This window comes from Elephantulus edwardii, unplaced genomic scaffold (genome assembly GCF_000299155.1).
Source record: "Elephantulus edwardii isolate Elephantulus edwardi_28Jun2011 unplaced genomic scaffold, EleEdw1.0 scaffold00099, whole genome shotgun sequence".
Taxonomy (NCBI): domain Eukaryota; kingdom Metazoa; phylum Chordata; class Mammalia; order Macroscelidea; family Macroscelididae; genus Elephantulus; species Elephantulus edwardii.
Genome location: NW_006399849.1, coordinates 7763747 through 7776843, shown reverse-complemented (window position 1 = coordinate 7776843; position 13097 = coordinate 7763747). Strand labels below are relative to the sequence as shown.

Sequence of the window (13097 nt, the reverse complement as noted above, 5' to 3'; positions counted from 1 at the left end):
TTTTTCATAGAGTTGCTATAAATCACAGTCAGCTTGATGGCACATAACATCATCATGTCAGAAAGTCCGAAGTAGTCAAAACCAAATCTAAACAGTAAATATTTCAGACCTTAAATTAGCCAAGACTGCCAAAAGTTCAAGTTGGATTTAGAAGAGGCCATGGCTCAAGGACATCATTGCTGATATAAGATGAACCTTGGCTAAAAGCAGGGAATACCAGTAGAGATGTATTATTTGTGCTTTGTTGGTGATGCAAAGGCATTTGATTGTGTGGGTAACATTGAGAAGAATGAGAATTCTGAAATACTTAATTGTGCTCCTATGAAACCTATACTTATATGAAGAGGCCATAGTCCAAACAGATCAGGGAAACACTACGTGGTTTAAAATCAAGAAGATATATACTTCAGGCCTGTATTCTCTCTCCATACCCATCCACTCTCTGCATCCAGTAAGCCAGACTTTAATTAAGAAGAATGGGGCATCAAAATTGGAGGAAGGTTCATCAAGAACTTGAAGTAGGCAGATGACACAACTTTGCTTGCCAAAAGTGAAGAAGACCTGAGACACTTGTTGTAGAGATCAATGAATTCAGGCTTCAATATGGATTATATCTCTACATTAAGGAAATAAATATTCTCACCACTGGGCCAATAGGCAACATCATGATAGATGCAGAAAAGATTGAATGCATTAATGATTTTGTCTTGCTAGGACACACAGTGAAAATGGCAATCCTACCCAAAGCAATCTACATGTTCGGTGCAGTCCCAATCCAGATACTAAATTCATTTCTCAAGGAGATTTAAAGAGAATTTATCAAATTTATTTGGAGAGGCAAGAGACCTTGAATAACCAAAACACTTCTGAGAAACAAAAATTAGTTTGGAGGCATAGCACTTCCTGACCTCAAAACCTACTACACAGCAATAGTAACCAAAACAGCATGGTACTGGTACAATGACAGGCACATAGACCAATGGAACAGAATTGAGAACCCAGAAATAGACCCACCTATCTATGATCAATTGATATTCAACAAGGAAATTAAAGCTATCAAATGGGGAAATGATAACCTCTCCAATAAATGGTCCTAGCAAAACTGGAATTCCACCTGCAGAAAGCTGAAACAGGATCCACATCTCACACCAGACACAAAGATCAGCTCAAGGTGGATCAGAGACCTGGGAGTAAAGGCCAAAACCATAACATTTATAAGAGAAAAACTGGGATCAAGCTTAGAAGCACTAGTCCAAGGTATAAAGAGACTGCCAAACACAACTAGAAATGTACAATCTGAAGGGGATAAAATTGATGCATGGGACCTTCTAAAGATTAAATCCCTGGGCACATCAAAAACTTTTCTCCAACAGGGTGAAAAGAAAACCTACAGTCAGGGAACAAATATTTGGTAATACCATCTCATACAAGAGTCTTATAACAAAAGTTTACAAAATACTCCTGGGCCTCCACAAGAAAAAAACTGATAACCCAATTACAAGATAGGCAAAAGACATGGAAAAAAATGTCACAGAGGAAAATATTCAAATGAAAAACAGACACATGAAGAAATCCTCCAAGTCACTGACAATAAGAGAGATGCAAATCAAAACCACAATGAGGTATGAGCTCACTCCAGTAACAGTGACAAAGTTTAACAGGACAGCAAGTAATAAATATTGGAGAGGATGTGGTGAGAAAGGAACTCAAATATTGTTGGTGGGATCGTAAAATGGCATAACCATTCTGGAAGGCAGTTTGGCACTTCCTCAAAAAGCTGAACATAGAAATTCCATATGACCCAGCTATTCCACTGCTTGGAATATCCCTGAGAAAATCAGAACTGAGGCACAAACAGAGATTTGTGCACCAATGTTCATAGAAGTATTGCTCACCATCACAAGAACATGGAAACAGTCCAAATGTGCAACCACAAATGAATGGATTGAGAAATTATGGTACATCACACAATGGAATACTATGCAGAACGCAGGAGCAATGATATTGTAAATTAATGCCTATCTTGGGAGGGACTGGAGAACATTATGGTGAATGAACAAACTCAGTCCCACAAGGATAAATACTGAATAAAATCATTATTGTAGAATAAGTGAAAGGATCCAAGAGGAGTGAGAGAGGGTGGAAGCAGTAGGATGAGGTTGTGCGGGGGGGGGGGGGGTGGATTAATCATGGGGTTGTACAATTTGATGGGAGAAGGGTGAGGAAAAGAAAAGAATGTGTTCTTAACAACAATATATTCAAATTTTGTAAATAAACTAGTAGAAAATTTAGAAAAATAAATAAGTCAATGCAAGGGGGGGGAAAAGAAGTGAATGAGGGGGGAGGGAAAGACTTAAAAAAACCTATAGTGTTGAGAAAGTCTGTGGTCAGGGACCTATCCAAAGTAATGAGGAGAAGCAATATCAGTTTGAGGACCAATATAAAATAAAAGGTGAGCTGGATTCAAGCTATGTTCTTTTCAGTTGTTTCCTATGCATCAGAAAGCTGGACATTGACTAAGGATGACAGTAAAAGAATTGATGTCTTTGAATTGTGATATTGGAGAAGAGTACTGAATATCCCATAAAAAGAAAAACTCAAACCAATATATCTTAGAGAAAGTACCGCCAGTATGCTTTTTCGAGGGAAGGATGATGAAACTCACACACTTCTCACCTATGGTTAGAAGAGGCTAGTCCTTGGGAAAGGGCATCATGCTTAGAAAGGTGGAAGATCGGCTACAGAGGAGAAGACCCTCAACAATGCAAACTGACACATACAGTGGCTCGAACAATGGGTTTAAGGATAGCAAGGATGGTGAGGATGACACAGGACAGAGCAGGGGTCAGGCCTGCTCTTCAGAGGGTCACTTTGACCATGGTCTACTTGATGACACCTAACAACAACAATAGCAAATTAATCTTTTGTTCAGTTTGCAATAAATGCTCCAGACCACAGTTCTTGTTTGGTTTAAAACAAAACAAATTTCCATTGCCGGTGCAAAAGCTTGATTGGTGGCCCTCCTCGCAAAATATGCACTAGCACTCTAACTTCCATACCTGTGATAAACTCTATACCTTCGTACCTAATGTAACGTGAGGGCCTGTTGTTTGTTTGTTTGTTGTTGTTGCATACTGTGGAGTCAGACTCAGCTCAAACCTGACTCTTCAACATGTTTTCAGAGACAGTAAATCACACAGAACAAAGAGTGCCCACCTTTCTCCCAGAGAGAAGCTGGTGGATTAGAACCTCATGCCTTTGAGTTGGCAGCACCACTTCTTACCACTAAGCCAACAGAGCTCCCTTATGTTGTGTTGTTATGTGCCATCAAGTCACCTGCGACTCACAGCGACCTAATGATCATGAGCTCTGAACCCTATCCTATCCTGTGTCAATCTTACTTCCATTTCTTATCGCTAAAGAAAGTTAATGTAATGTGCTCAATCAGTTGAAATCATACCAATGCAGAGTATCCTAAGCCTAATCACTTCTGAGTTATGTGAAAAGCATCAAAAATACTGAAACACCCACACAGAAGGGGGGTGGGGGAGGGGAAGATACCTTGAGGATCACCTCTGAGCCAAATGCTCAAAGGAACTTAGGAACACTCGGGAATACTGACAGGCAAGTTTTCAAAATTTGGTGTAGGTTCTGCTTTGGACTTCTACAGGGTCACAGAGCTTGTTGGGTGGAGGGAGGGGGTAAAAGAATTAGTAAGGTTGTAGTAGGCACCTGAAAAGATGGGGTGACAATGGGCATGGATCAATGGGGATTGATTTTAAAAAACACAATGTATCACAATGAGCATATGAAACACTGATGTGAATGAAGGAATGTGTGTAACACAATGTATATAAATGAAACTCAATGTGTATTAATTTTGTGTACAAACCAATGTAAAATAAAAATGAGAGGGAAGAGCCTATGAAAATTCTCAAAACCTCATTACCATTGGAATAGACCCAACTCATAGTTGAGCTTCCTGTGAGTTTTCTGAAGTTGTAAATTGCACAGGGAGGGATTGCCCATCTTTCTCTTGGAGTCCTCCTGGTGCATCCACACCGCCAGGGAAACATCTCTACCTCCGGTAATTTACCTCTTGTTCATTGCCTTTGGTTTGACTTCAACTTATGGCTACATTCCAGGCTGTATGTATGGAAAGAGACTGCTATCCATCATTTCCCTGTGCTATGTCAAGTGGATTCAAACTTCTGAATTCATTTTTAGCAACCTGATGTGTTATGTAGTATGCCACAGAGGCTTCTGGCTTTAAAGTTATAGGGGAATCCACTTCTAGGTTTTACCACTCACCCATATTTTTGTTGTGGTATCACTAGGAGAGAGACAAACTGATTGGGGATAGTTCTGATAAACTCAAGGAAGGGAAAAAGGAGGTTCTTTTTATATATTTTTATATCTTTAGGGATGAGGAAACTTGTGCATGCATAACTATTTATTGGGTTGCAGTAGCCCTAAATTCTTTAAGTTATCAAGGTAGAATGGCTGAGATACAAATATATTGAATGGTACAGAAAGCAATCAACTTATTTGTTCTCTTAGTAGTCTGTGCTATGTTTAATACCCTTCTCCAACATCAGACCTCAAAAGCATCAATTCTCCCTCTATCATCCCTTGTCATTGCCTAGTTCTCTGATTCATAGCAAGTAATTGTGAAGACCACAGCTTGAATCAGGTGCATGTTAGTCTCTAGACTGATGTTGTTGCTCTTCAGTACTCTGGAGAAGTCCCTGACATCAGATTTTCCTAATGCAATTTGTCTTTTGATTTCCTGTGTACTGGTGCCAAGAGTGTTAATTGTGGAGCCGAGCAAGCTGTTATTATTAACAACCTCAATCTATTCTCCATCTATCATGGTGCTGACAGTTTACCCACTTGTGAGAATCTCTGTCTTTAATCCATATTAAAGGCTGCAGTCCTTGACCTTCTGCAACAAATGCCTCAGGTTTTCCTCAGTTTCAGCAAGCCAGATTGTGACATCTGTGTAATGCAGTTTATTGATGAGTCTTCCTCCAGTCCTGTTTCTACATTCCTCCTTATGGTGTCTGCCTCCCAAATGACCTGTTCCACATATAGATTGAAAAGGTGTGGAGATAGTGTGCATCCCTGACACACACCTTTCCTGATTTTGAACCATGCAGTATTTCCTAGCTCTGTTCTGATGATTGCCTCCTGGTCCAAATATAGATTTCACATAAGCATAATTAAGTGTTTTGGTATTCAACCTCCTACAGTCATGTATTGTGATCCCTGTGCCATTAATCTCATTCTATCGATCAAGTTCCTAGCTTTGCAACAAAGGCTAGAACTTTCTCCGTTAACACAGAGAGTCTATCTAGCTTTCCTAGCACAATCCAGGTCTCAAACTCCAAGACATACGGAAGCAAAGAGATAGAAAAATAGTTACAAAAAGAAATCTGGTCAGGTTTGAATTTTTTACAAAAACATTGGAATTTCTTTGTAAGATTGTGTTGGCACTTGAGACTTAAAGTATGCAGTTTAAAGTATGAAGCCAGAATGCTCCCTAATCTTACAGGTACTGTATCTAAAATACATTGGGCATTTTTCCAGAAAGGCCAGTAATTAGAGTAGGACATAATGTTTTGAGAAGTAAAGGATCAGCAAGAGAAAGAAAAATCCTCAATGAGATGAACTGAACAGTGACTGTAACAGTGGATTTAATACAGAAGAGATTGTAAAGATGGTGCCGTGACAGGCAGACTCCATTCTATTGTCCAATGTCACTATGTGTTGAGGTAACTCAACAACATGTGTGAGATATTTTTTATATTCTCTTAATCTGCTTTAAATCAGCATTTTTCGTATACTTGAAACATGAAACAAAGTTAAGGAAAATGTATAGAGTTTAGAATCTCTGCCTTTACTTTCTCAGTCCTATCTTGCAACTACAAATGCTGTATCTCATTCTTGCGTCTCAGAATAAGAAAAGGCACTTCCTGCAGACATCTTTGAGATTTGCTGGTAGTACCAAGTGCACATTTCAGCAAATACTTTAATCTCATTTAAAACCTGTACTTAGTTCAAGGGAATACTCTGAAGTAAACTCCTGTCTGCCTCTTAGCTCTCTCCTTCTCAGAAGGGAAATACATAATTTTGAAAGCTCTCATATTGCAGTTTAAAGCTATTTACATTTATTCTCTCTTCACATTGAGAACAATTCACTACTATTTCATATTTAATAATCCTCAAGGACTTGGCAATTGTTAGTAAGATCATCCCCAGGCTCCATTTTTGACACTTTATAGATCTATTCATTTAAACTTTTAGCATTTGTTTAGCTTTTCAGCATTTCAATAACTCTCCTGCGACTACTCACTGTGTGATCTATCATTCCCACCTATCTGAGACTATTATTGTCAAATAAGAACATAGCCAATATAAAGGATTAGACAGCATGACTTTCTTTGTTTCTCATCTGAGATGTATTAGCCTTTCACATGCCGAACTTTTAACAAACATATGAAATTGTGTTTAAGAGCACAGTTTAAGAGCCATAGTATGCAGGTTTGATTCCCAAGCCAGATCTTACTGACTGAAGGATCTTGGACAAATTCTTCAACCTCTCTACACCTCATTTTCCTTAACTTTAAAATGAAGATACTGCTCTCTCTACTGAGTTATATTAGGATAATTATTTGAACATAAATAAACTAAATGATACCGCCCAATGCTGGCTATTATAATTATTACCTAAGTTTCAAAATCAACAATAGATTATGTATGTCATCTATACCAGAAGCTTAATTTGTAGAAATGTAGATAACACCATTTAGAGGAAATTAGAGTGTCAGTCTGCTAATTTTTATATACAACAACATGATACTTTTCTGAAGGAGAAACGTGAATGTAAGACATGTATAACATAGTTCTTATAAACATTATCCTAGATTCACCAAGTCCTAGTTGCCTTAGCTTTTATCCTAACAAGGGAAAATGTCTTGATGTGATGTCTTGTAAGTAGAAGGACAAACTATCTCAGATATTTGCCTGGAACTGAAGCATTTTTTTGGACTTAGATATTTTACTGCTAAAATTGCCTTTGGTAAATCTGAATGTTCAGCTACCCTAGCTATTAAGGTAGGAAAAAAATGAAGGCGTAAAAGAGGGAAAGGAAGAACAAGAAGAAGAAAAAGAAGTAGTAGTAGTACTAGTAGTTGTAGTAGTAGTAGTGAAGAAGAAGAAGGAGAAGAAGAAGAAGATGACGACGACAACCCGTCTGATTGAAAAAAAAAAATGGATAGAATCTGTTTTCTTAATTTTGGACTTCTGTAATCTTAAGAGAGAAATGTCTTTGACTAATTAATTCTAAATGTTGAGAGTTTGGGCTTAGGCTTTTGCTTTTATCAGAATTTATAGAAAATATTTCCTTCATTAGTTGTGCTGTTCTTGCTTTCCTCTGATTTTTTTCCTTTTTTTTGTGCCTGATATTTTTCTTTTAGGTCAACACAAATCAAGACGTACTCTTGGGACAATGCCCAGGTTATCTTGGTTGGAAACAAGTGTGACATGGAAGATGAGCGGGTCGTCTCAACCGAGAGAGGCCAGCATTTAGGAGAACAGCTTGGTAAGAAACAAATTAAAAGGAGGGGGGAGGACTTGCTAACTACTTGTAACACTACAGAGGCTCAGCTAATTGCCAAGGTTGGTTTAATTAAAAAATATGTCCACTTGGCAATAGAAACATCCTCCATAAATGGCAAGTACGTTTTCCTCCCACTGTCTTATGGAATTATTACAACTTAAGCACAATTACATTACAAGAGCAAAACTCATAACTAGCATTTGGTGGGTGGAAGGAGGAAAGGAGAAGTAAATGGAAAAGATCTGGCAGGGATCTGAAAAGACAGGGTAATGGAGGGCATAATCCAATGGGGATTCAGTTTATAAAGCAGAGTGTATAAGAATGATTATATGAAACACAATGTGGATGAAGGAGAGAGTGAAACATGATGTATAAAAATTTTGTTTGCAAACCATATAGAATAAGGTTTTCTTTAAAAAAAGAAGCTGCACAAACCAAAATGACAATTCTTGAAAAAGAAAGACAAGGAGAGAATTTATTAAATACAACCTACCATGGGTAATTAATAAAAATTAGAACAAGCTTCTCCCCCAAGCGTATAGAAGCCAAAAGGAAATGGAGCCACATATTTCAAATACTTGATGAAAATCATTTCCAACCAAGAATTCTTATTAGCTATCAAAAATGAGGGGGAAATCAAAGTATCATTACATGGATTGAAACTCTGGGAATTTTCCACTCCCAGATCAGTATTGCAAGTTATTCAAGGGACTATTCCAAGTGGGAAGATAAGAACATTACATAAATATCTATCTATACTCAGAAAAAGTAAGCAATATTAGAGGAAGTTCCAAAAAGTGCTATAACATGGCAATCAAAAAGATGAATTATATTCTATTTTCAGAAATTCAATAATTAAATTGTACAGATAATATAACACAAAATTTTTAAGAAGTTGTTGTTATTGTTATGTGCCATCAAGTCACCTGGGACTCATAGCAACCCTGTGTACAACGACCTAAACCCTGCTCTCTCCTCTGACACACCTACTCCCATTACCCCAGTCACTGAATCAACCCATCTCATCTAGGGTCTTCCTCTCCTGAGCTGTCCCTCCACCCTTCCAACAACCATTACGTCCCTCTCCAACGACTGGTCCCTCTTTGAAACATGTCCAATGTAGGTCAGCTTCAGAATCCTTGCCTCCAAGGAGCAGCCTGGTTTCACCCTCTCTAGGACAAACTTGTTTGTTCTCTTAGCAGTCCATGGTATACTTAATACTCTTCTCAAGCAGCACAGCTCAAAGGCATCAATTCTCATTTTATCATCCCTAATCATCATCCAGCTCTCTGATGCACAGCAAGTCATTGCAAAGACCATGACCTGGATCAGACACACCTTGGTCTCCAGACTGACAACCTTGTTCTTCAGTAGTTTTGAGAAGTCTCTGACAGCAGACTTTCCCAGTGCAATTCATCTTTTGATTTCCCGGCTGCTGGTACCAAGAGTGTGGATTGTGGAGCCCAGCAAACTAAAGCTGTCAACAATCGCAATCTCTTCACCAGCTGACATTGGCTCAGTGGTAAGAATCTTTGTTTTCTTGATATTGAGCTTCAGTTCATATTGAAGATTTCAGCCCTGGACCTTCTGCAGCAAGCGCTTCAGATCCTCCTCAGTTTCAGCAAGCAGGGTTGTGTCATCTGCATAATGCAGGTTGTTGATGAGTCTCTCCAATACTGATGCTACATTGAAATTATTAAAAATACATTTTATATTGAAATAAAAAAAATATTGCGATGGGAAAGTCTGCTGTTAGGGACCTCTCCAGGGTCCTGAAGAGCAATGGTGTCACTCTGGAGACTAAGGTGTGTCTGATACAGGCTATGCTATTTGCAATCACTTGTTATGCATCAGAGAGTTGGACAATGACTAGGGAGGATAGAAGCAGAATTTATGCCTTTGAGCTGTGGTGCTGGAGAAGAGTATTGAGCGTACCATGGACTGCCAAGAAAATAAACAGATTCATCCTAGAGAAGGTTAAACCAGGTTGCTCCTTGGAGGCAAGGATTCTGGGGCTTCATCTGACATACTTTGTACATGTTGTAAGGAGGGACGGGTCCTTGGAGAGGGACATCATGCTTGGGAGGTTGGAGGGACGGTGCAAGAGGGGAAGACCCTCTATGAGGTGGATTGATTCAGTGACTGGGGTAATCAGGATGGGTGTGTCAGAAGCAGTGCGATTGGCACAGGATAGAGCAGGGTTTAGGGCTGTTGTACACAGGGTCACTATAGTCACAAGCGACTCGACGGCAAATAACAACAACAACAACAATCAAAATATGCTCAAAAATGAGGAGGGAGGAGCATATCAGGAATAGATTTATGTTAAGTCATAGCTTAACTATCATTCATATGTTAAACATTGTCATTTTACATTGTAGAATATTGTTACTGTTATTGTAATGTAATATGTGATAACCAATACAAAATACCTAGGGGGAAATAGAAGAAAGTGATCAAAAGCCTTATAACAAGAAAGTAGCAAAATACACATATACAAAAATGAGAATTTGAAAAAAAAAATTTAAGATATCCAAAAGCTGACAAGTGAAATGAGTGAGGTAGATACTTTTCCCCCCAGGATCATCTTAAATGCAAATTGCCTAAATGCTCCATACAAAAGGTAGAGAGTACCACAATAGATTAAAAGATATGATCCATTCTTTTTCTCTCTGAAAGAAATAAAATTTCTATAAAAGAACAAAACCAGAATGAAAATAAAAGGATAGAGAAAAATATATTTCATGCAAATAGTAAACAATTAATAGCGGGGGTGATCATAAAATGTCAGACAAAATAAACTTTAACTCCTACCTGTTAATGGCAGATAAAAATAAGTTATGTAATAATAAGATAGCAGTCCATTTCATTTACTAATATCTAAAAACTTAAGATATAGTTACAAGCATCTGTCAATCACTGGAAAATCAAGTGTATAAAGTGTGAATGCAGAAAAATTGCCAAAAACTAAAAATAAAACGAAACCCCGAAACATAAGCTTTGATGTTTTAGGTATTGTTGTTGTTGTTATGCACTGTCAAGTCAGAACCAAATCATTGCTGACCCTCCAGTGGGTTTTTAGAGGCAGTTAATCGCACAGCAGGAATTACCCATCCTTCTCTTGCGGAGTGGCTGGTGGCCTTAAACCATGTGTCTTCAGGATTGCAGCACAGCTTCTTGCCGCTAGGTCACCAGAGCTTGTTTTTGGCATTAGTGAGCTGAAATTAACTGACATTGGCCATATTAAAGTAAGACAATCATGTGGTCTGCTATTCTAAAAATGGTATTCTAAGAAGAGCTGTGTCATTCTTCAAAATTATTGTCAAAAATGACATTTCAAGATACATTCTAAGGTAAAATTATTTAAATGATAGGATAATATTCATATATATACAAGTACAACCTGCTGATGTGATTGTTTCCAGATATGTGCATCAAACATTAATAACAAAGATGTGTGAAGATATATATTAAACTCTGCAGTGTAAAACTGATCAAATATGCAACTAATATGTGCTCATAATTATGGGTGATTAGAATGTGAAAACTGGAAACAAAAAGAATCTATAGTTTGGAAATACGACTTTTCAATTGTAGACACAATGCCAGAGATCACATGATAAAATTTTGCAAGACCAACAACTTATTCATTGAAAGATCCTTTTTTTTCAATAGAAACAATCATTCTACATGTGAACCTCAACAGATGGATTATCAGGGAATCAAACTCGTTACATCCATGGAAAGAGAGGCTAGAGAGCTTTCATCTATCTGGACAAGGTCATGGTGCAACAGTAGAACAAAACCCTTACTTGGTCGTGTGCAAGTTCAGGCTAATGCTGAAAAGAATAAAAACAGCTTGATGCTTTGAACACTTAATGACTTAAGTCCAAGCTAGTTGTAGGATGATAGCAACAAAGGTATAAAAGGGAGGCAGGGGACCAAAATGGTTGCCAGAAGAAACTGATAAAAGCACTCTATCGGTAAAACACTGAATGAACAGTCAGAAGAAGATGGAGTGAATAAACAATCACTGTTCCAAAAAGATCTGTATAGTATTCATCCATTTCAATAGGTAGTGTATCATCAAAAATTAATAGTATCGAAGGGAGAAGCCTAGGTTGCACTGAAGACATTGGTGGAGGTGGGGAGCAAGGCTCCAGAAATTGATGAAGCATCAATTTAAATGTTTCAACAAATAGATGCAATGCTAGAGGTGCTGGCATGCAGAAAACTGTTGTTAGGTGCCATCAAAACAACTCAGATTCACAGAGATCTGATGTACAAGGGGTACAGCAGGTCTCTGCCGGATCCTACTCCTTCCTCACAGTATCTGCTGGGAAAGGATGGGAAACAACAGATACCTTGGGGAAGAAAAAAGGGAAATCTAAGCAATGACTTGCAAGGTGACCTCCCTGGGACTTGCTCCTCCCTCTCTGTATGCTGTTGGCCAGCCAGGTGCATATGAGTTAGTGGAGAAGGTGTTCCACAGATGCATAATGTCTCCGTAAATAAGCATAAATGTTATTTGTTCAAAGAAAAATAGATTAAAAGCCAGAATATTTAATGTCAGTACAATAGATGGAAGTGAATAGCTAAATTTTTACTCTGTCTAGCAAATTACTTTCCTGATGTATATCCATTCAACATACTCACTAAATCTGTATGCTGAACAAATACTCTGACATGTTGGACTGTGTGAAGAAAAACATACAATATTGAGAGGAGAGACAGGATAATTACGAACTTCAAATATGCAGATGTCATCATCCTGCTTGCTGAAAACCAAGAGTACTTGACGTTCTTACTGATGAGGATCAAAGGCTATACAGCTTTCACTATGAATTAATTTCAACATAAAGACAACAAAAATCGTCACTATGAGCAAAGAAAAACTTGAAGTTAAGGATTTCATTGAATTGGAATCAACAGTAAATGACCCTGAAAGTGATAATTAAGAATTAACCATGTAAATCTGCAAAGGACTATAAAATTTTAACATCCTTACTATGAGAACTAAGGTGTACCTGACCCATGGCATAGTATTTTCATTCACTTCATATACAGGAACAGGTTTGAGGCCTTGAGCACCAATGAGTGTAAACCTAATGAGCTCTGGGAGGATATCAAGAAAATCGTCCATGAAGAATGCAAAAAGATCATTACAAAGGCTGAAGAAGAAGAAAAGACCAAACTGGATTTCAGATGAGACTCTGAGTATTACATTAGAATGCCAAGAAGCCAAAGCTAAAGGAAGAAATCAAGAAATCAAGAGCTGAACAGAAAATGTCAAAAGGCAGCTCCAGACAACAAAGCAAGATACTATAATGAAATGTGCAGAGAAAATCAAAAGGGCCGGACTCGCTCAGCGTTTCTTAAGCTGAAGGAACAAATTTAACCCTCGAGTGACAATACTTAAGGATACTTTGGGTAGAATGTTGAATGATCCAGGAAGTATCAAAAGAAGATGGAAGGA

At 38.0% G+C, this 13097-nt stretch overlaps 1 protein-coding gene across 1 annotated transcript in view; it reads left to right on the top strand.

Annotated features, from left to right (window-relative positions):
- Nucleotides 1–13097, top strand: part of RAB3C (RAB3C, member RAS oncogene family) — a 403278-nt gene that overhangs the window by 366536 nt on the left and 23645 nt on the right. The window contains exon 3 of the mRNA XM_006891522.1: nt 7479–7603. Within this exon, the coding sequence (XP_006891584.1) occupies nt 7479–7603 (125 nt within the window). The remainder of the gene's footprint in view (nt 1–7478; nt 7604–13097) is intronic.